The sequence below is a fragment of the Ostrinia nubilalis genome, chromosome 3 (assembly GCF_963855985.1).
Source record: "Ostrinia nubilalis chromosome 3, ilOstNubi1.1, whole genome shotgun sequence".
Taxonomy (NCBI): Eukaryota; Metazoa; Arthropoda; class Insecta; order Lepidoptera; family Crambidae; genus Ostrinia; species Ostrinia nubilalis.
Window position 1 is genome coordinate 7,725,309 of NC_087090.1, and position 24,704 is coordinate 7,750,012.

Consider the following 24,704-nt stretch of genomic DNA (forward strand, 5'->3'; position numbering starts at 1 on the left):
AGGGCATTTAGATTTCAAGTCAATTCAGCCGGTATATTCTGTAAAACCTGAAAATCTGACATGAGTAAATTATGTAATTACCCAAACATGTAGATAGAAGTGTAACTTCGTTTGTCTATGTTTTTTGTGTGCTACTGTGTTCATCTAATTTAATCTTTAGTGTCATCAAAGATATTTCATAACTTCTCAAGGTAATTAACACTTTCTGTTTTAGTGCAATGTAATGAGCGTTTTAATTTTTTGAGAATAATCATGAGCAGTGTGTACAGTTTCTTCCCACCTTAGATTGATTATTCACTTCCTGTAAATAAAATAATATGTGTATATGCGTGGTTTTAAGCACAAATAGTTATGTTTTAAACGCCTTAAAGTAATCAAGGTACACATTTTGTAAATAAATTATAGTATAAGCATCATGAATGTAAGAGACCTCTTACGTAATGTATAAAATAACTCTAGAAATAAAACCAAAGTGTTTTACTTGCTGAATTTTACTGTCATTTAAAATGTATTAATTCGACAAAGATTTATCACGATAACTGTACATAGAATTTTATTATGTGATAAAAATATAGTAACATACTAATTTATTTCCAAGTCCATCATAGTGATAAAATACTTTGTGCAAAAGATCTAGTCGACAGATGAATGGTATATAAATAATAATTATACATACTTACTATGCTAATTTAGTGGAAGTTTTATTTACAGAATTCATAAAAACTAACTTACTATTTACAGTTCCGTTGTGGCAACTCCCCAGTACTGTTGCATGCGGCCTTCAAGGTCTAGTGAGTCCTCAGAATGTGTACTTTTTTCTTGTATTACAGCGAAGTCGTACTCCAAATGATATGGCATAAGCCTTTGTAAGGAACCAAAGTACGCAGCGTTTGGTCCTCCATTGGGTAACCTGCCAGATCCAAATCTGAAATCTGGTTTTAGTGTCGTTCCAAAAGACCTCGCGCTACCAAAGTGTTTGGACAAAAACGGTACACCTTTAGATTGCTTTCCTGTCAAATGTAGCTGAGGACTGCTTCCCGATAAGCCCTTTAAATTCCTCAAACTGCTTACATTAGACTTGATACCTTTCGACAAATTGTCAAGTTCTTTATCAAAGAGCATTTGTGTATTTTGCTCTAACATGTACTCCCAGCATTTAAACTGTTCTTCTGAGTTGGGGTGTTCTTCTAACCTAGTATCATCTTCTTTATCTTCTTCAACACGCACTCGTATTGCTCTGGCCACTCCTCCTCGACAGCTCCTTCGTTCTGATGGTCTGTTTTGCGAACGAACGCTGGCATAGTGTTGATGGCTGATCGCTTCACTTGGCGGGCGATCGCTCTGTCCACTAGGAGAAGAACGGTCACTGCTAGGTTTTGGAGGAGAAGCCGAGTGACAACACGCGTCTAGCCGGGAACAGCAGCAGTCTGGCCTGCATACAGATTTATTGCCATTAGTTATTGTCTGCCTCAACTCGCGCATTAGCAAGTCAACATCCGACCTGTTGGTATCAAAGCGGACAATCATCACTGATATGCAATCTTCGACGCCATAGCTTTGCGCTAGATCTTGTAATCTCTTCGCTGCAAGAACAGGGTTTCGTTCAGCTCTGACTTCAGACACAGCTGCGTCTATACTCACTGCGTTCCAGAATCTACCATTGCCCATTATAAGGAATTCGTCATCTTCTTTTATAACTGTCTGGACGACATCTGGATCTGGCACCGTGCTAGGATACCGCGTGGAATATCCAAGACGTTTATTATTTTCGATTCCCAAACTCAAAGGCCCATTCCGTCTACTCAATACAGCTTTTGTATCGCCTACGTTTGCCAGCCTTAAGGTGTACCGTCTGGCGACATGGCCAAAACCATTTTCTGGTGGGTTCATAGGAGACAAGTGGCACATAATAAGACAAGCACCTTTCCTCTGGCCTTTTTCCTTCAATTCTCTATGAGCTGAGAGTACAACGTATTTCATATATTCATTAACAGTCTCTTTGATGGACTTTTCTTCTAGAAGTAAGCCCGGTAAACTTGATTGCAATATCTTTGGTACTTCCATATCAGTTTCACCATCGATGAGAGCAAAAAAGCCCTCTTTGTTGCAGAATGACGGTAGCCTGATTTGTGCACAACAAAGCTGGAGTGATTTGTTGGGGCACTCTGAGAATCCCGTCGCCCACGGAGTTCCCCCAGTCATTTCTTCATGGTAGCCGCTTTTCTGTGTCCACGGCAGAGAATTCTTTCCAGTCACATCTACTAAACTAAGTGGCCGTTGACACCTGTATGCATTAAATTGAGTGGGGTCTACTTGTAACTTTTTGTTACACGAAATATCTAAGAACTTCAACTGTTTTGGGGCTAGCAGTCTTAAATCTATACTGTCGAGTTCGTTGTGAGCGAAATCTAATATTTTTACAGAAGCGCTGCAAGCAAACATTGGCACTGAGCGTAATCTATTTGAGTGTGCTCGTACAACTCGTATGTGGTTTAACTGCGGCAGACTTTCAGGGAGTCGAGAAAACGAGTTTCCAGATAAAACAAGTTCTTCAATATCTGGCCAAAAGTTTATGCAACTATCTGGTAATATGGTGAGGCAGTTATATGCAATGTGTAAGATCTTGAGACCACGAAAAGCTGTGATGACTTCAGCTACGTCATCGGTTAAACAATTGGCTGTTAAATAAAGGCGTTCTAAGGAATACGATGATGCGCCTCTCGCAACTGGTAAACGGCTTAATCTATTGTTTGATAGGTTGAGTATGGATAATCTGTCACAGACTGAGAAGAAGTTTTCTGGTAGAGATTGTATACAATTATCGTGAAGTAGAAGTTCTTTTAATGGGGCTCTTAACCTTGGCATTGAGGGTATTTTTGAAATTTTGTTATGAGCTAGGTGTAACTTTGACAGGCTTGATAGTTCACTGCAGAATAAGTGGTCAGGTAGAGCGGTGAGTTGATTATTGCTGGCAAGAAGCGACGTGAGATCTGAGCAGCCACTCAGCCATTGTGGTAACGCTGTAAGTTTGTTGTGCGACACGTCGATTTCAACTAAATTAATAGGCGGTACCGTCGTTGTGAGGCTCTCGAGTTCTGTAATAGATGAATATGGATATGTTAGAGTCATGTACCTATTAGTGAAATGTACATACTATGCGTTTTTTATCCAATTTTTAACGAAGAAACGTAAAGAAATCATTCATTTAACACAGTTTTGTTCGCGCTAATTCTACTAGCACATTGAATCACATATCGCAGATATAAATACAAATTATGTAATTAACATTTTCTGAGACACAGTAGGTAACATCAAAAGTGTAGAGTTTGTAGAATCAGAATTCATTATATCATCGTTACATTTTCATCAGAAAATAACATTTAAAGTCATAGTTAGTTAACTATCTTTTTCTAGGTCGTGAATTATAATACTTATCTATTTATTATAACATGTGGTTGACTTACGATTGTGTGGAGCCTTCAGGGTCCTAAGACAAGCTCCATGCAGAGACAGATGCTGTAGCACGTTGTTCGCAGCGTAAAGCTCTCGGAGCCCTCGCAGAGCTGATACCACCAGCACTTCCACTGCATTGTGGGATACATCCAGTGATACTAGATGCTGAAACGATATTAAATTCTACTTAACAGGAGAAATTTTATTAAACACTTTGTGTACCTACACCTTTTTTGGATTTATTAAGTAATTGACTTGACGTAAAACGTTGATGTCTTTTGTACTAGAATAATAAATGTGGTGAAAAATACTCTGAACGAAGCTAGAAACTATACTTAAAGCTGTGAAGAAGTTTCATTTAAGGAACTGTACTGTACATCTCAATGGATATGAGCTATGTGTAGGTATGTAGTAGGTACAAGACGGAGAAGCGCGAGCAAAATGATTTTCAAAATTAATCTTTAAAACTGATATGGGGCCGTCCATATATTACGTCATTCTAAATTAGGGGGGGGGGGTGGTCTGCGGATGACGGTAAATGATAGATAGGGGGGGGGGGTGTTTCGAAATTGACGTCATTCTTATTTATTTATTTATAGTTTATTGTTCACGTACAAAAAGATTATTTCTAAAAAGAAATTTCTTCCAGCACACCTAGTAAGTGAGACTGCAAATGTGAGAGGCGGCTAAGGCGCGTACAATACTAAAATAACTCATAATAAACATACAATGCAACATAGATGTACACAAATACAGTAATAACTACAGATAAAATACTCTAACAATAATATTACATATAATACTACCTGCCCGCCCCGGCTTCGCCCGTGGTATTACATGTATTATACATATAAACCTTCCTTAAGAATCACTCTATCTATTAAAAAAACCGGCCAAGTGCGAGTCGGACTCGCGCACCGAGCGGCGGAGTAAGCGGTTTACGATTTACGAGGTATTAAAAAAAACTACTTACTAGATCTCGTTCAAAACAATTTTCGTTGGTAGTTTTTATAGTAATGTACATCATAAAATATGTTTTTTTTAGATTTTTCATTTTCTTATTTTAGAAGTTAGAGGGGGGGGGGGGGGGGGCAACTTTTTTCCACTTTGGAAGCGTCTGTCACGCAAACTATTCGGTTTAGAAAAAAAATGTTTTAGAAACCTCGATATCATTTTTGAAGACCTATCCATAGATACCCCACACGTATGTGTTTGATGAAAAAAAATTTTTGAGTTTTAGTTTTAAGTATGGGGAGCCCCCAATATTTATTATTATTTTTTTATTTTTGCATCAAAATCTTAATGCGGTTCACAGAATACATCTACTTACCAAGTTTCAACAGTATAGCTCTTATAGTTTCGGAAAAAAATGGCTGTGACATACGGACGGACAGACGGACGGACGGACAGACAGACATGACGAATCTATAAGGGTTCCGTTTTTTGCCATTTGGCTACGGAACCCTAAAAATAAATAAAAGGTGATTCTATAACCTTTATAAGTGTTTTAATTTTTTCAAACTGGTAATGACGTCAATTTTGGGAGAAGGGGGGGGGGGGGGGGGGTCATTAAGAAATGACGATAGGATGATTGTAGGGGGGGGGGGGTCTAAAATCTGAAAAAATCGATGACGTAATTTATGGACGGCCCCTATGCGCAAATATGCGTGCACTATACTGAGAATGATTTGAGTACTGATTGATTTAAATGAAATACAGCAGATGTGTGTGTATAAGTATGCGTTATAATGTACATTTTCCTTTGGTATTAAAATGATTTGGAAGAACCAAACAAAAAAACTTAAACACTAGTGGTAATCAAATAACATTTAGGTAACTTACTTCGTAGTTTCCTAGAATGATGCTTCCCTTGAGCCTGTTGTGCCTAAGATCAACGCTTGTGAGTGGTGCCCGATATTCCGTCTTCTGTTCTTCGTCCGGCGCCATTTGTGAGTTACTCAACTGAAAATCACACACACAAAATGTTAGCAACCGGCAATAACAAAAAAAGATTTCATTTATTTATAAACTACTTACTGCAAAACTACTGATTAAATTATTTGCAGCAACAAGGGTTCTGAGGCGGGGAAGCCTCAACACGCAATCGAGTGACCGAAGCTCGTTGTCACTCAGTCGTAGTTCCTCCAGCCTGTAAATAAATTATCAAAGGATTTAGTTAGTATACGGAAGAAGGAAACACCTTACCTGACCTTGCATATCATCTAAAATAGCATAAGTCAGAAAACAAGCGCTTCCCGATGACTCAAGTGCTTAATACAAACGGTTGAGTTAATTGAAATACTTTCATAGGATTTTAATTGGCTTTACGTTTCCGAATTGGAGAAAATATTTGAATCGGTACGGTGCCACTAAAACATTAAAATGAAATAAAATCCTTTAGACCGATTTATTAATGGTTAAAGCGTTTAATATATTCCCTTATTCACATAAAAGATATTTCAGCATTTTGGCTGCTAATGATTGCTTCGTTAGTTTTATTGATTTTGTGATGAACAAAAAACAGTAGTTATTTTAGTTAGAACGGTGTAGAAACCAAGTATTTTATACGTAATTTTTGAGAGTTCACTTTTTCATTTTGGTAAACATAGCAACCAATATAAAACTAGGGTAAACTGATTGGGCGCACTATTTCAGAGCTTGTTCTAACTTAAACTACGTAGTGTGCTTGAACCCCTGCATAGAACAAACATTTATATGGAAGTTCATCATCAAACAAGTTTTGCTAAGTTTGCTAGCTATTACCAAGCTGTTTAAACAATTCGTAATAAAATTGGAAATGTATTCGTAAGTTGATATACTTTGCTCCGCTAGAAACAATTGCATAAGTTTTATTTAACAATAGGGTTTCGAAGTATCGCACCGCTCTCGGACGAGACTGGCCATATGTTAATCCGTGGCCCACAAGCCCAGCCACCGTGACTGACGAAATTAAGAGTTTGAAAAGCATATTACTTTGCAATTACTTTTAATAAGTCCGGTGTTGAGAAAGCAAAAATAACAAAACATAGCTTCACGGAGTCATGGCCGTTTATGTATACGAGTATGTATGTAGATACTTATGTTAGATACTTAAGTACTATCCGTTAGTTGGTGCCATGGTTTTGCTAATTTTGGGGTCAGGTAATTTGCGTCATTGTTAATTAGAATAGTTTAAATATTACTCTGAAATATGGCTTTACCTCGCCTCAAACTTAATTAAGCTTCTACTTTAACATCTAGTTGACGCATAAACGCAGGTATGCATAAGTTAGTAATTTCTTGAAATCCTGTTTTACCCGGGGCAAGCCTTGCAACATGCGCGGTGTGCGCGGGAGAATTGTCTTGCAATAACAGATTTCCTTTCGCCAGTTTGCCTCTTAATATTTCAACAACCACTTGACGTATTCTTATCAACAGTACAGCATAATAATCCCCGTTTATTGTAATTTTTTTTAAGTAGGTAGTCAATGAATAAAATTCCTCCACAATCCCAAAAATAGTGGCTATGAGCTTGGGTGTCGATCGCTCCACTTTGAATTTCCGCGGCGGCGTTTTCCCTTTTGAATCGATTGCATTGACTCTTATTTTGACTCTAGATCATACTGCCGGATCTATTATTTATCAATAGTGACAATGTGAGAAAAAAAATTGTTAGGATTATGGTCAAAGACGTCCTAAAACTCCTGCGAAGTTGTGACTCGACGCTGGTTGTCGAGCGGCGTGAGCATTTTTGGCACCCATCGCGTGCTCCCCTATTTCATGTGCAAATGAGTATGAAAAATATCGCCGATACGTTCCTAGCTAATGCCTATGGCTTCAGCTATCTGTCACAGCTTAATTCGCTGATCTCTAAAGCAAGATTCTTGAAATTTTCATTATTTTATTCGTTAATGGCGAAATCTGGCCGCCATGACTTGAGGTCATCTTTTAGCGACTCCCTGCCATGCTTGAACTATCGGATCCAATCTTTCATGATGGCAAATGAAGGCTCAGACTCCCCATAAACTGTAGACATCTCTTCAAATGTTACCGTCAGCGTTTTGTTCCTCTTTTTGAGGAATTTTATGACAACTGTGTACTTCAATTTCGTACATTGCGCGGATGACTGAGACATGATGATGTTTACGAATTAATTACTAAAAGCGTGATGACGCTACTGAAATGAAACTTTGTACATATACTAATTAGGTTATTGGCAAATTAATTAAAATTAGCGCCAGTCAATAATAACACTTGAAGATACTTAGGCTCAAAACTTTTCAGCCGCCCCTCGTACTATACGGAGATGACTTCATGATTGTTTTACTAATTTCCTACACTTTTCCACTAAATTTGACAGCCGAAAAATCGTAAACTTTGATATTTTTTATTGCAAGCTATTTCAGAGCAGATCTTTAGTCAATGGTTTTTTACAACCATTGGATGGTCAAATAAAAAATGCCCTTTTTTGATTAAAATAATAAAGCATCTTAAAGGATCATCATTACTTTTAGAATTGTTATTGTTTTGTGTCAATGAAAATAAAAAATACAAAACGATTCAGTACCGTACCGTATCGTGACTAGCATTAAATGCTGCCCAGTTTTAAAACCGCTATACTAACATTGTTAAGCCCCAAATAATTCTATTGTTTTTTGCGATGGTATCCAATAAAAAAGTAGAATTATGATGATTCCTCATTATTTTTTTACAATTATATGTAGGCTATACTTATTGTTTTGTTCACGTTCTTGATAGCAACAAAGTGCCGCAACCCGCGTTTAAGCGATGTCACGCATCACACATAGTTGTAACAAGTTACTCTACATCCAGTGACAACATGTCACTTATCAAATTAACAACCCCGCAATTATCACGGGCATGAACCATTGAAACAGTCGCTCTTTTCAGCCTATTTACGTCTTACTGTACTACACTACATTACATGTAGTTCAAGTTAACTTAAGTTGTTAACCTCTTTCGCTTATTCAAATCTAAAAGAGAAGGCCTAACTCATCGCAGAATTGCTAAAATCAAGTGGCAGTGGGCGGAGCACATAGCTCGTAGAGACGATGGCCCTTGGGGCAGAAAAGTTCTCGAGTGGCGACCACGGGCTGGAAGACGTAGCGTGAGCAGGCCTCCTACTAGGTGGACCGACGATCTGGTAAAGGTCGCGGGAAGAGCCTGGATGCGGGCAGCGCAGGACAGTGCATGTGGAAAACCTTGGAGGAGGCCTTTGACCAGCAGTGGACGTCATTTGGTTGAAACGAGCGAACGAACTCATCTACGGCCAGCCTAAACCTTGGTCCTGGGAAACTATTTTTTTTCACAGTGGTACTTTCAAGACGATGATGATGAATGAATGTTTTTTCGAAATCCAGCCCTTATAGAGGGTGAAAAGGGTTGACTGTCCCCATCAGCCAGTGGGCATGCGCAAAGCATTTCCCGACGCAAAAAAAAGTAGGGATTGAAAGACTATATTTTATGAGTCCGGCATTTTGCCGCGAGAAAATGCTAGATCAGCAATTCAGCATATTAAATTTTTGATAGTTTAATGAAAGCTTCATGAATTTCCTTGGAAATCGTTACATTACCGTTATTATTAAAAAAAAACCACTCACTTTAAATCATACAATCTATTATCACGATTTCGTTTATGATACGCTAACCACAGTCACATTTGTGTATCACAGTTCCACAACACCATAAATTGCTTCCCGAACTCACCAAAACACAAAGTTTTTAAACCCAAAACTAAATATTATGTAATCCATTAGTCATCACATCAAGTCAGTAGACTTGCAATAGTTCAATAACCACATAAACCGGGTGTAATCTTTTATCCTCGTCGTGACCACTTGCATGTTCTTGGGCCATTATGGTTTTCGGCGCGTGCGATACAAAGCAAGCTGGTAGAGTAGCCCGAGTGCGCGCCTAGACTGACCGCGCTGCGCCCGCGCCGCCCCACTGGCCATGCGTCTTAGGACGCTTGCACATATATCCCAAAAAGCCGAATAATGTAGGTATTTTTGCACCAACTTATAAAAGTAGAGCTGATGATACGTGTCAGATAAAGTAATAGCTGTGCAAAACGCCAAGCGTCTCACAGCGAAATAAAAATAAATCTTAAGGCGGTGATACGGCAATCTTGATTTCTAAATGTCTTCTCCACTCATAGAAGAAGACTTCACTTCAACATGCAACGCAACGGTTTAACGACAGATTTATTGAAAAAAAAAAGGTACCAAAAGAGTGCAGCCTAAAAAATATTAGTCAAGGAACCCATAACGTCTAGTGTAAAAGGGTCTGTATAGCGCAACTTGGCGGTGTTACATACACACGCATTGTTGTCCATCTTATCATTCCCCGTATCTATGCAATACCGCTTATACCTATCGTTTGCCGTAACAAACCACCAATTTCCCTTTCAACTATTTTTCAATGTTTCGTCACAAGTTTAGCAACACGATGATAAGGTACCCTTTCAATTTTAAATAAAGAGTTAAAGACAACCCAATCAAATTCCTCATAAATCGTTCATTTGTATATTACCATAGTTTTCAGCTATGTGTTTGATAACTACGGGTTGCTTTATGTTTTCGTGCAGTAAAGGTTTTAAAACCAAACCAAAAATAAATCTTTCGAAGAAATCTTCATGAAGAATTTTGGGACAACATGTATGTATCTATTCTTTGATTCGTCACACTGACACTGGTGGTAGCTGGGCCTAAGACACATCCCAACAAGGCTATAGAAAAGTTTCATAAATGAGTTATGACCAATTTGGTTATTATTGTCCATAGAAAAGTTTGATGAGATAAATAACTAAATAGTTATATTTTTAAAATGGACTTAATAGACTTGTTCGATGCGCTCATCTACTCATTCTAGGTTCACACTAACGTGTGAAGTGCTAATTTTGGGACACCCTGTATAACGATGCAAGATGTTGCATCTCCATAGCGGATATGATGAGTAGGTAAGTGCGAGTACATACATACATTACTATTCATTGTTTATTAGATATTGTACCTACGGAAGCAGTAAAGGACGTCCAAACTACCACTGGTTGATTGATAAAATCTAATAATTACTCTGTGGCCATTCACTTTAAGGGATATGCCTTGTAGGATACCAATTAAACATGCTATAGCATGCTGTTTATGTAGGTAGGTAGGCAGATGAATGGTTGGATACTTATCTTTGTATCTACTTGGCTTTAAGTAGGTACAAATAAACGGTTCATAATAACTTTAGTACATATACCTACTTTATCGTAGGGAGTAGTGGCAGTTTTACCTCAGAAAAAAGAGTAATGTAGGATTGTAGGTACTCTACATTATATTCTAAAATTTTGCCTAAGTCCCACTCACATAACATAAGTAAAGTTAGTAAATTTGGCTTAAAGCCTCATGAAAATCACGAAAAATACTTTCCTTAAATTGTTTTGATATTTTTAAATTATTTATCAAATATAACAAATGTAAACAATAAATATAAACAGCAAATGGGAAATGTATATTAACGAATTTATTTTATTAATTGCAAACAGGGTTAGCTCATAGGGGTTGCGCGTGCGACGCGAAGTGAACGTAACGCGTCGCGCTCCGGCGCACTGATGTAGATAGCCGCGCCCGTTCGTACGTCTACGCAAGCACTCACTTATAAAATTAGCACACAACGGAAACGTATCTACTGGCGAACGCTAAGTTTCGTGATAAAACACCTACCGTGCTAAGTTAAAATATCGTAAGCAATTTTATTTGCTTGAAAAACCCTCTACTTAGAGCTACTACGCAATATACCTAGCATTCGTTGATTCGTGATTACTTTGATTTTAGGCTTTTTTAGGAACCTGAACTTCTCTCTATTTAAAGCCGCTGAAAATTGTTCAGTCAATTTGGTGGAAATGAGCGCCGCTTCTTTCTTTATCGTTCAGTCGTATACCTACTTCATATCTACCAAACAACCTGTATAGTAAACTTTTATATCAACTAAAAGTGGTACAGAATTCCTAGAACTACGGAATTGGAAAATTACACTGATTCAACCATGAAACTTTGAAAAAAGACTTCAACTTCTATAAATGTAGAGCTTTTTCGGGATACGCTTAACCAACCTCTGAGGCGGGCAAACGTACTCGTAGCATTGAACAAAATAAAGTACCTACAACAGCTATTCAGAGACAGTCCGGGCACAAGCAGAAGATACAACTAAGAGCAAAGCGCCACGCTCCGCCGGCCGTGCGTTACCGAATGGAATAAGTGATGGCCACATACGAATGTACGCCGGTATTTTAACTACAAGTTTAGGCGGATCGAATATTCTCGTATGTTATTTCAGTCAGGTATTTATAAGACGTTTCATTTTAATTTTATTGAGGATTAAGACATAAAGAGAGGTGGTAGAGTCAATATCATATGGATCATCGTTCGTTTCAGCCGAAAGACGTCCACTGCTGGACAAAGTCCTCCCAGGTTTTCCACAAAGACTAGCCCTGCACCGCCCGCATCCAGGCACCTCCCGCGACCTTCACCAGATCGTCGGTTCATCTAGTGCGAGGCCTGTCCACACTGCGTCTTCCGGCTCGTGGTCGCCACTCGAGAACTTTGCTGCCACAGCGGCCATCAGCTCTACGAGCTATGTGCCCCGCCCACTGCCACTTGATTTTAATGATTCTGCGGGCTACAGTCACTTTAGTTCTCCTGCGTATCTCCTCATTCATGATTCGATCACGCAGGGAAACTTCGAGCATAGAACGCTCCATCGCCCTTTGGGTGACCTTGAGCCTTCTTATGAGGCCCGTAGTAAGCGACTATGTCCCAGATCCGAATACCATCACCGGTTAACACACACTGGTCAAAGACAAAGATGGATCATCATGGAGGTGACAATAACACAAGTGTCGGTGACGACTGACTAACTAGCTGACTCGAGATTCGAGGAACACGGGATCGAACCCCGTCTCCGATAGACTATTGTGGTGAAGCACTCGTACATAAGCATAACAAACAAGGAGTTCCGTTACTAATTTGTATTACACAAATTCTTAAAAAAAAACACAAACATAGATACATCTGAAATGTATTTTGAGAACATTTTTATTCTAAAGTTGGATTAAACAGAACTATCAGTAATTGGAGTGTGTCATTGTACAAGTAGTATCATTAAGTTTTAATGTTATGATGACTAATAAGGATAATTTTGTATTAAAGGACGACATAACTCGCCGCAATCAAAATCGTTTATTTTAGCAATTAGAAATAATAGTTCAACATAAGCTTATTTATTACGTAGTTTATTTTACAGAATTCATTTTATACGCTAACTCGTATAAGTTTGCAACATAAAATGGTATAATTGGGCTTATATATTTTTTTTATGAGCACCACAAAATGACAATGAATTTATTCTTATTAATTAAATATTTAATTGCGCACATTAGCAAGTTTCAGACAAAAAGAAAGTATAATTATTATTATGAATGAATGTAGAGTCAAGAGGAACTCAAGGGGAAAAGAGCTCCTTCAGTTACTCGAAATACGTATGATCTACGATTATTTCTAGTATCGTATTGTTGTTATGTTTTTATTAGCAATTTAACATTTTCCAAAAGAATATGAAAACATTAATAACCAGAAAACAATAAATCCTAGAAATTAAATTAAGTAAGTGATTAAATTAAGTTAGGTGAAGGTGCCCTAACATCTGGTTTGAAAGTGGTTTTCTAAAGTTCGTTGAATTATGTTTTCTTATCGCATAATAAAAACATGCTCTTGTTGACAGGGAATCACTAAATGTTTTTACCAACATCAGAGTTTGTCTCTCCATTACGGAGTGGCCTAGGGCTATATTCAAAGATACCAACTCTATAACTTCAGACCATTTGACATTCCTTAGCTGGCCCATTGAAAAACCCCTCAAGGGTTTAAGTTAAATCGAATAAAATTATTTCATTTTATTCATCGTCAGAAAATGTCTGCACAGAAAGCAGTTCTTAAAGTAAGTCAATGTACTCACTGCGTCAGCTGGCATATTTCTTCAGGCAGATCAGTGATGCGATTGTCACTGATGTCCAGATGCATCAGTGCGTGCATGGACCACAGCTGGGATGGTAACGAGGAGAGCGCGTTGGTGCGCATTGACAGCACCCTGATGGCAAAGTCTCCTGCTGCGTGTTGCGCCAGCGCAGCGCCGAGGGTGGCCCGGCCACCAACGCCGCTGAGGTTCAGTACATTTGGTGCACAGAAAGCAGTTCTTAAAGTAAGTCAATGTACTCACTGCGTCAGCTGGCATATCTCTTCAGGCAGATCAGTGATGCGATTGTCACTGATGTCCAGATGCGTCAGTGCGTGCATAGACCACAGCTGAGGCGGGAGTGAGGAAAGCGCGTTGGTACGCATCGATAGCACCCTGATGGAGAAGTCTCCCGCTGCGTGTTGCGCCAGCGCAGCGCCGAGAGTGGCCCGGCCACCACCGCCGCTGAGGTCCAGTACATTTGGTGGTTGTGAGCTTTGGGTTGCCTGTAAGAAAATTGCCGATATACAATATTCCATCTTCAAGTTTTTAAATTAATTTACTCTCTGCTGTAATAAAGTGTGCCTACCTATGTTCCAATCAAAATTGTATTTTAAAACTTTTTTTCTGCTTATCACAAAAGTACCTTTTGAAACTTTTAAGAAAGGTCAAGGACAAATAAAACTTCACACACTTCTCCATCAATCGAAAGTGTATTCACGTATTGCCATGTGCGTTCATAATATGCGCTTGTTCATAACATACAGGGTATGATTATCATTCAATTACGTCGCTCATTCAATTATGTTGTGGTGAAAAGGAAAATGCTTTGTGCACTCCTTTTTACGAAGCACATAATCGATATGAGTAACTAAATAATTCATATCTATTCTCTATCTAAATTGACGCGTGAAGCGATAAGTTAAATAATTATTATGAACTGCAAAATATTCGAATTCTCTTGCAGTTTTAGCCTTCTTGCTCTCCTATACATGGGACCGTGACATGGGTGTCAAAACCATCAAATAGGCATTTAGGGACTGAATGAGGCTGTATCAAGACTCAAGAGCTCAAAATGGACAACACGCATAAGTTGTAATATTAAGTTAAATTATGACTTAATTTAAAGTTTAGATCACACACATTACGCTAGTTTTTATTTCACCTCAATCCATCCAGTATTACCGAAGATAGAGCCTCGAGAAGTTTACGGACTTTTTAAAATTTTCAAAAATTTCCAATATTCGCGCGTGACGTCACAACATGATTTTGCAGCCCCCGCACGTTAACCCATTTACCACTTTTTGTCTTTTTCCAACTAAACTAAAATTTTACCTAACTGACAACTGTTGTTAGTTGTCATCGTTCAATCACATTTCAAACTAGGCGCTATAAAAGTAACCATTATTATGCCACCTATTGCCAATTTTGTGCACTATGAAGCCATTTTTACATTTATGCACTTAAATATAAATTTTCTGGAAAAATAACCAAGTTTGTGTCTCTGTGCTAAATAACGAGTAAATAGTCCAGTTATTTGTTAATTTTACTTGGAAAGTTTTCCGGAATTTTGAAAATTGGTGAATAAATAGATTTCGCTATTGTTCTTTCCGAATTTTGTGACCTCGTTTATAGCCGCGCGCGCGCCCTCCTTATTGAAAAAAATCCGCCTTAAAAAATGTTTTTGACAACTACTTTTTTCATTTTATAATTTTTGGGACATAGACAAGCTAAGAAGCTTTGATAAAATGTGATAAATTTCATGTAATGTAAGTTAAATAGATTTAGAGTTGCGAAACAGTCAAATTAATGTACCTGCTAAATTGCTTCTTTTTTCTTTGATCATGGCAGGACACGCTGCCTGGTGTCCTAATTATGCTGAAGTATAAAAAAATCCGCGTTGCTGAAATATACATCTTTTTTGTCTTGTTTGTTTCTACATTACATAATTGTATCCTACTAATATTATAAATGCGAAAGTTTGGATGTCTGGAAGTTTAAAATAAAGTAAAGTAATGTTTATTTCTCACCAACATAACAGATAATATTATTATAACAAACAATCAGGAAAAACAAAAAGTAAGAATGTTGGTGGGTTGATACCTGAACTAGGAAGATTCCTGTGTCTCAGGTTTGTTACTCTTTCACGCAAAAAGTACTCAATATTATTGTTTGTAACCCAGATTAACATATAGGCTATAATTTATGCCGATCTGTGACACTAAATTTCACGCGAGTGAAGCCGCAGGCAAAAGCTAGTCGTGAAATAAATAGGAAAGTTTAAGGTTCTGAAACGTGGTCGCTTACTATGGGCCTCATAAGAAGGCTCAAGGTCACCCAAAGGGTAATGGAGCGGGGTATGCTCGGGGTTTCCCTGCGTGATCGAATCAGAAATGAGGAGATCCGCAGGAGAACCAAAGTGACCGACATAGCACGCAGAATTGCTAAAATCAAGTGGCAGTGGGCGGGACACATAGCTCGTAGAGACGATGCATGGCCATTGGGGCAGAAAATTTCTTGAGTGGCGACCACGGGCTGGAAGACGTAGCGTGGGCAGGCCTCCTACTAGGTGGACCGACGATCTGGTAAAGGTCGCGGAAAGAACCTGAATGCGGGCAGCGCAGGACTGTTCATTATGAAAAACCTATGGAAAACTCAAAGGTCTCTAGCCTTTGTCCAGCAGTGAACGTCATTTGGAACGACGAAATAGGAAAAATTTAACTATCAAAAATCTTCTCTAAGGCAGCATTTTTCCAATTTCGCAACGAGCGCGGCAATCACACTTAACTAACAGACTAACAGAGAGCATAGCGAAATCTATTTTAATTACCAATTTTCAAAACTCACGGAACACTTTCCAGGTAACCACGTTAATTTGTACCAAACGACTGGACTATAATTAAATTGATATAAAAATTTGGGTACATCTTCTCAAAAACAAAAGAACTGGTGCTAAAAGGGTTAAGTGACGTTTTGACATTTGTAGAGGGCCTTGTAGAAGGGGAGGCTATGGTGCTGAATGTGGATTAACTCGAGTGTCATAGTAACTTATTAGACTGCTAAGCTTGATGATAAAAAGAAAAATATTTTATTCAATGTACATAGTCTGGTCATAAGTTCTGTCATATGATAATAACTTTTGAATTTTGAATGAAGGTTTCAAAAACATTTTTTACTGAATTAGAATTAAAAAGAAAAAATGTGCTACAGTTCGAATTTTATTTTATGTGTAGTGGACGCATAAAGAAGTTCTAACTGCAGTTGTCACGTTGCATTGCTACGCGCCAAAGGAGATTTTCGTTGTGCTGAAAAAATTTAGTTTATCTTTTCATTAAATGATAGGTATAGGTGTACCAGAATCTCATGGCAAACAAAAATATTCTTCTTCTTTGGTTTATGGCGATGAACTTGCGTTTTTTCGCCACTGAGGGCACACTATTGGAAAAGTGTGTCTTTCATATGGCAAATATCTATGGCTTTATTGTCACCTGTCAAAGTAAATCAAGTGAACTGTCAGTCGCTGCAGAAATTTTGTAATCTCTTCATGCCTATTTGTTATTTTTGTGAAAAAGTCGAAAAAGCTCAAGCAAGTCATATTGTTTTCAATGTGTATTGTAAAATAAGGCATAATTCAAAGTCAATCTTTGATTTTAAAGCGCGTCGTTGAGTTGACAGTAAGTTGGATTGAAATTGGATACATTTAGTTTATTACCTAACTGCGTCAGAAGGAGGGTTTTTTTTAAATATTATTCTTATAATAGCTGCTTTATCGGGGGTTTCAGGTGTACCTCACAAATTGGTGCAGAGGAATGGTGAAAAAGTTATGACCATGTAAATAAAATTGAAAAAGATTTCATCAACTAAGATGTAAGATGCAATTTATAATAAATAACTCTTTATCTTGATCATCTATTAAAGAAAAGTGGAATCCTTGGAATCGTTTTCTAGTTCTGAATGAAGTGATTAGTTATAAGTATGATACATAATAAAATTAGTTACATAAAGTAATATACGATTTACTTATTTTTCAAGACATTTTCCTATTATATTACTGACGGGATTAGGTATGGTAAATGATAAGTCTTTATCAATGAAGAAGCAGAAGTTCAATTTCATGTGACCTCCATCTAGGCTAGTTTCCATCGTCACTCAAAGTTTGGCTGCGATCTCAAATTTGGGCTTAATTGAGGTATTTTTTGGGTGAGAGGCATAAGAACTAATGCCGTTTTATATCAAAAATTCATACTTAGAGGTAATCAACCAGGTACAAAGTATTTCCTTGTATGTTAGTCTGCCACTCTTTAGTAAGTCCCGAAATCCCCGCTTCGGCTCCCCTACTAACCATTCTAACCATTGTACACAGATAATATCTTACATGCAGCTTTTCATGTTACTACGTCACATTTTTAAAATCCGCGCGGAAAATCGCTCCTAGCGGAAGAGCGCACTTTGAGCTTGAATATTTCAGTCATTTTTGAAGATATCAAAAAAGTAAAAATACAGTATTCATTCTAATTTTTTGTAGTTTTTTTTGGCATCTTCAACAAAAATTGTGCGCCATGTCCATTAAGGTAGAAAAATAAAGTCTATCTACGTTGTCTCTCAACATAATGAAATTCCGTGAGTAGCCCGGCAAATAATCTGGGGCATGAGATTCCCTATTCATACCATGCATTCACAAACGTTGAGTGGTTAGTTTAAAAAAGTATTACACTATTTACTGGGACAATAGCACATGCTCGTAACCTTTTCATGGTTCTCATTACAAATGTTACGCAATTAAATAGCGTATTGTAGGTATGCATCTAAACGTAAACATGTCATGATACCACTACCTATTTACGCATTGTAAAGTTTGGTGGTGGAAATTAATTTGGTTTGTTTATTATTCTGGTCTCACAAGATACCTGAAATAAACACCTTATGACCAAAAAATATTAAAAGTAATATCTTTATTAGAGGTTGATACTTATTGAATTTATATTTTGCGTTCGAGATTAATAATGAAAATACTATATTATTTAGATAAAAGATAAAATGAACACTCTAGCTAGAGTGCAATGGGAGAGAGAGTACCGCAAAAGAAAAGATAAAATAATCTCTATAAAATCATTCTAATTTTAGTGCCCTAAAATTCTAACACTTAATATAGCAATGTTATATGATTTGTAATCTTTGTAAACATCTTTGTGGTTTTTTGACTAAACCTACTGATTGGACTGTGGCACGCGATTGTCTGAGACTGCGGTAAATTTTATGCTCCTATTTCATTGAAAAACAACGCAAGCGAATCACCGGTCTCAAAGGATGGTAATATTATTGCAGGTTTGTTGTTTGGATGTAAATATACTTTATGGTGTGGAGAATAAATAGTACCAGACATCGTCGAGTGATAGTGTGACTTTTCTTCTGGGGTTGAATAATTGAGCAATAGTATTTTTCATTAACGATCTTTAAAAAGTAGGAAATAAAATGTAACGATATCACCATAAAAACATTCACTGAAACATACCACAATATCATATCGTCAGTTGCAGGTTCACTTGGGGTAACTGACAAAATACAGTTTTTCAGTAGAGCCGTTTAAAGTTTTTTTTCGTCTTAAATCGGACATAACTTTTTTCCTATTTAACCTTTTTTGGATCTGTTTTTACAGAAATGCTTAGAATTCTACGCGGTTTTAGTTTAAATAAAAATAATTATCTAATATGTCTTAGTTAAGGAAATAAATTGCAGTTACACCAATGTATTTTTGTACTTTTGACAGTTACACTAATTTTACACCATACTTTTGGAAAAAACATAGGTCAAATTGGTGTAAGTACTGCCCAAATTAAAATAATTTGATGTTTTTGCTGGGTTTTGTTTACTTAGTTGCTGTATAATTTATGTAAAAGTATTAAAAAATAAGAGAATTCATGAAAAACATAACATTTTGTCGTTTTCTTTGTTTTTTTTTAATTTTATTAGAAGTAACTTTTATTTTATTCATTAAAAAATGTTAAAAAAGCCATGGGAATCAAGAATATATGTGTATTTAAGTTTTTTAAGACAGAAATATTGAAATAACTAAAGTATTACTGTGAAACTAAGTAATTTCAATATTTTTTTAAGCTTTGACTTACCAATACCGTATTTAGCTCTACGGGGCAACTTAAACTGAAACCAAAATGGATTTAATTTCCCACCTCTTTATAGCAATGTTGAATTAAGGTCATGAGTACTACAACAGTAAAAGTAACAGAGTAACAACAGGTTAATGTTAGCAACGCGCAGTGACGCCTAGTTGGCTGGATAGTTGCTCAATTTCAATTTTTTTTTGTTGAGCTAACTTTAACTTCTTTAACTGATACTGCTGGTATAATAATAATGTAATATGCCTTAAAACTTTCTAAATTCCAATTTATTTCATGTTATAAACCTTAGCAAATCAGTGTAATTGCAAAGTTTTGTAGCAAAATTTTTACATTATTACAGATACACCAATTCAACCTGGTAAAATTATTACAATGTCAGTTACATCAAAATTGTGAAGGAAATCTGAAAAGTTCACACCTGAAAATGTCCGTGTAATTGTATTTTTTTTAAAGCTAGAATTTTTTTACGTATACCATTCGAAAGAGCAGAAAAAACTAAGAAAAACTGTATATTTAACTCAAAAACCGTATTTTGTCAGTTACCCCAAGTGAACCTGCAACTGACGATATTTATCCTTCAAAAGCACGTTAGGTTCCAAGCTATCCAAAAAATCTTCACTTGCATCCTGACTAAACACGTCCAAACTATCCGCTTCTTCATCATCCATGTTCACTGTATTCCTTTCCACCATCACTGACACTGCACTAGTCACTGTGGATTTCTTACATCAGGTGACATATCAAAGGTAAGAAAGCTGGCTGTTTCGGTGCGTAACCACGGGGCCGACGAACTGCGATCAGCATTGTTATTATTCCCAAACACAGGGACCTGTCTGCGTCTTCAATATTCCGGTCACGGGTGTCGTGGCTTGCACAAATGGCATTATCTAAACGTCCTTGATAGACTCTGTAGAAGTCACGATTGTAGATGGTGAAGTTGTTTGCTAGCTTTCTGATTTATTCACATTTTTCGTGTTCTACAGCTTTGAAAATAACGTTTTGCATGTTTATAAGAGTGCTGCCGATTCGAGTGACTTTTCACTAATGCGAGTGACGACTGCAGTGCCTGTCTCCGCCCCGCTATCCACGGCGCCCGCGCACTTGGACATCTCGACCGTGACATTTCTTCAGGGTGATGCGCACAATTTCTAATTAACACACTTTTTCATACGATAATCGTTTATTTTGGTAGAGTCTAATAGAATAGCTCCTTAATCATCTACATTAGATCATAAATGTATCTTTCTCAAATGCAACCAAAATGAACATTATTGCTTGTAATTAACAATGCTTCTTACAATTATTAGAAGACTTTTCTGTCAGTTATTTCTCATTAATTGTAGATTAGAAACGGCAGAAAATAATCTTAATTTAATGCACTTTTACAGTGTGAAATGTACTAATGATTCGACTAGGTGTAAACATCAAGATGCGATTGTAAAAATTCTGATAAAATCTAGACGAATTTTAATTTCTAAATCAATTGGAGCTATTTTATGCGTTGGACCAATAAACTGTGAGATAATAACGATTGCCCCAAATCGCTGTTAAACTAATGACATTTTTATGAAAGTAACGATGAATCTATAGACTTTGTGACCGAAATATTTAGCAATTTCTCATATTATGATTAAAGTTTCACTTTTCACTGTTAGACAGCCCTATCTAAATGACGTAAAATTGCACATTGAAATGTCAAAGCTTAAACCTTCAGAAGATTTCCATCAATTTGTCGCTATTATGTTTACGGTTCGTTAGTTTAAGAAGTGTTCCGGAATCAAATCCCCAATCATCTGCAGTTTACACATACCGCGGAGCGCTTTGATCAAACGCAGATGCACCTACCTACATATCTAGTACCCTAGAAACTAGATCAATTGCATTATCTGAGCATTTTGAAAACGGTACATTAATATTCTTGTGTTAACATGCATTCTACGTAATCATTCTCTACACTCTAAGTACACGCTAACAACATAAACAATAGAAGGCCTTACCTCCTTCAACCAGCAGAACCACATGTTTCTTTCCCAAGCAGCGTTGAATCCAAGGAATATGTGATTCAGAGCAGCATCTCCAAGCGTGTTGTTGCCTAGGCAACGGGGTTTCACGCACAGCACAAGTTTTTGAGCTTTCGGAGGGCAAAGCTCGATACTTCCACCGCTTAACTCCAACATCTCCCATGAAGAGCCTGAAATTGTTAGAATACCAAGTAAGCACAAAATCTCATTTGTATGTAAATATATTTATTTATGGAGATTCTATATATTCAAAATATAAAAACTCAACATACCATAAGAATGTAATCGAGAACCGATTACATGGGCTGGCCTTGGTTTCCATTGCGGAAACACGTGTCCTTTCAAAATGTGAATGGTCCCAGATCTCAAGACACCACCGGAGCGATCGGCCGGGCCGGCACACCATTGCAGAGAATGCCGAAGCTCAGGATCGACTGCTAATCTCTGTCTTCTAGCTTCGGAGCTCCAGCCGAAAGTCACTAAGAAATGCTCCTGAATCCTTAGGGGATATTCATCTTGTTCCAATCGTCTTGATTTTTCTCCACCGATCTGGAGCCACAGGGTCAGTTCTTCTCCAAGTCCCAGTTTCTTATTGACTTCTTCGACGGTGGTGTTGAGGGAGACCTTGACGAGTTTGCTTGGAGCGTCAACAGCGAAGGGTTGGAGGCCGTCAAAAACGCGTATCCATCCGTATTCGTTTGGGTTTCTCGGTTTGAAACCGCGCGTGGATGCGAGCCGGCGTAGCGATTTGCGGCGGGCGTGGGGCGATGAGGTGTGCAAGCCGTCGTCGCAGACCATGGCGGCAGATGGTCGCGGGGACGGAGGCCGGCGCCGCAATGCCCGCGCGCCGGACCCGCGCCCGCGCTGCATTACAATTGGGTCGGAAAAGTGGTGGGGGTGGGAAACATGTTGCTCGGTCAATCGGGAACACGGTGGAATACAAATTGTCTCCGATAATGACATGTAAGGTTATTTTACACATCCGTTTCGGGATGCACGTTTTGGTGAAGAATACATTTTGCAAAAGGAATAAAGCAAATTATAAAATAAAATGTCTATTAACTTAACGTTCATAACTAGATTAGTCCAGTCATTATAGTAATTTCACCTCGGAATTCGAGATACCCAGCTGTAAGTCTGTAAATACTTGTATATTGACACCCTAAAAGTTGTCTCAAACCTACATATCAATATTGTAGAATACAAAATATTGATAATAGTTAAATACAAATAGCAAAAAATCCATAGGAAATGAGATATTTCCAAAAAAAGCGCAAAAAAAACGATTTTTGTGACCTTTGACCTTAAAATTTAATAGTTGCTTACACCCTACCATATGTAGGTTTTGAGACAACTTTTAGGGTGTCAATCAGCGTTGCCAGTTTTTTTTTTCGCTAAGTCGGGACTGTGGTACTTTTTGAGTGAAAATAGCGGGATTCTTCCGTCAGAAGCGGGACATAGTAAAAAAACGTATATAATCAAAGGTTTTCAAATATTTATCTTTTTATTTGACTTAAAATTACGTTTTCGTGACAAATAGATAGCAAAAGTACCCATAGAAAATGTATTTTAACAAAAAAATAATATTTTAAATCAGATTTACTTTATAGTTAAATTCGTCTTTAGAATAAAAAAATTAAAAAAGTTTTATTCTTTAGAATAATATGGCGTTTCATACAATAGTCTGGTGAAGTGAGTGTCTCTCTCCGAAAAGCGGGACCGAGCCTGTCCCGCGCGGGACATTTAAATTTGATTCAAAAATCGGGACGTCCCGCTAAAATCGGGACGTCTGGCAACGCTGGTGTCAATATACAAGTATTTACAGGCTTACAGCTGGGTATCTCGAATTCCGAGATTCTTACCTAATTTAAGCTTAAATGACTGGACTAGATATGTATTTTTGCAAAAGTCTTCATTTCTATTTTATCACAGCTATCATTTTAGCACATCTAGGCTACCCCTTTGATTATCAATCACATTTGGAGAAATTAAGAAAAAAAAAAACAAACAAAAAATAATAGAGGTGCCTCAACATAACTGACTTTAACTTCATTTGAAATAATGGTAGCCCACGCATAAATAGGGCAAGGAGTATCAGACATGGTTCCGCGCCAGCAAGCACCCCACCTGCTGACTCACCTGCCGCGTCCGTGCTGTTCACCCTCGACGACGTAAACAAAGTACAGACGACACGGCACATCCAACTAAACACAGTAGCATCTTAACTAGTAGGAATAAGTGTGATTTTGCAATAAAATGTATCTAGACTGACGTGCTGTCGATTGTACAAATGCTCACCTCCTAAGTCCCACGCTGGTTGTAGCAAACCTGTAACTTTATTGTCTTATTTACGGAAGGATGTGCTAGATGACGATTCCCAAAACATGATTTCAAAGGGCGACTCATAAGAAAGTTCTCGCACTCGACGCACACGCCATAGTCAACTCTTCGTTCCATTTTTCGCCAATGTAGAGCGAATTATTTCAAGGAAAATCTGCGATATTTTTCACTCGGATTCCTTATAACTTAAAACTTATCACGTATCTGTCTGTCTCAGTATTTATTTATCTCCGTTATCAACTTACGAAGTATCTGTCTGCTAATCTCACCATCTCACCACACACATAGTTCTTTTTCTGTACAGAATACCTAGCATTCCCTGCGTTCTTAGATCACAGATCAGCCGTACAAAAACAGTCTATATACGGAATCCATACTGATTCAGCGCTCTCTACAAGTTTAACAGAGACGAATTGATTCAATCATCATTTTATTTCTTAATACTCATAGTTAACTGCATATCAAACATTTTTATTGTTTTATGATGGTTCTGATTTATGTGCATATTAGAACTGGGCTTACATGCTGCTAAACCACGCAATTTGTCTTCAATATTAATAATTCATATAAGATTTGAAATATTTTAATAGGGAAAGTTAATATTACTTTCATTAATATCAAATGTCTCATAAATAGAGTCGCTCATAAATTAGGTATTATTATTATTAAATATTTTAGATAATTCTTTAAAAACATGATTTCAGTATGTCTCGTTTTAAAAAACTTACTTACTTTTTTTTCAATTTAGAGAAAGTTA

General features: G+C 37.4%; 1 protein-coding gene across 2 annotated transcripts; it reads right to left on the minus strand.

Annotated features, from left to right (window-relative positions):
- Positions 1-8: 8 nt before the first annotated feature.
- On the minus strand, positions 9-24,166 carry LOC135087827 (protein phosphatase PHLPP-like protein). 2 transcript variants are annotated; one of them, XM_063982636.1, is made up of 8 exons: positions 23,906-24,166; positions 21,880-22,471; positions 21,584-21,777; positions 13,714-13,955; positions 5,491-5,602; positions 5,296-5,415; positions 3,465-3,618; positions 9-3,095 (listed from the first exon to the last, which is right to left on the minus strand). In XM_063982636.1, exons 2-8 carry the CDS (start codon positions 22,403-22,405, stop codon positions 736-738), a joined length of 3,708 nt encoding a protein of 1,235 aa, XP_063838706.1. In that variant the 5' UTR covers positions 22,406-22,471; positions 23,906-24,166; the 3' UTR covers positions 9-735. The 2 variants fall into 2 exon arrangements, with proteins under 2 accessions (XP_063838706.1, XP_063838705.1); XM_063982635.1 differs by lacking the exon at positions 23,906-24,166 and having other exon boundaries at positions 21,880-22,707.
- Positions 24,167-24,704: the final 538 nt, after the last annotated feature.

What these genes read in the sequence shown, in the direction of transcription:
- LOC135087827 (XM_063982635.1), bottom strand. Translation starts at nt 22,570, where the DNA reads ATGTCATTATCGGAGACAATTTGTATTCCACCGTGTTCCCGATTGACC. An exon ending in ATTTAATCAGTAGTTTTGCA is followed by an intron (nt 5,416 to 5,490) that starts GTAAGTAGTTTA and finishes TGTGATTTTCAG; the next exon opens with TTGAGTAACTCACAAATGGC. An exon ending in TCATTCTAGGAAACTACGAA is followed by an intron (nt 3,619 to 5,295) that starts GTAAGTTACCTA and finishes ATATCGTTTCAG; the next exon opens with CATCTAGTATCACTGGATGT.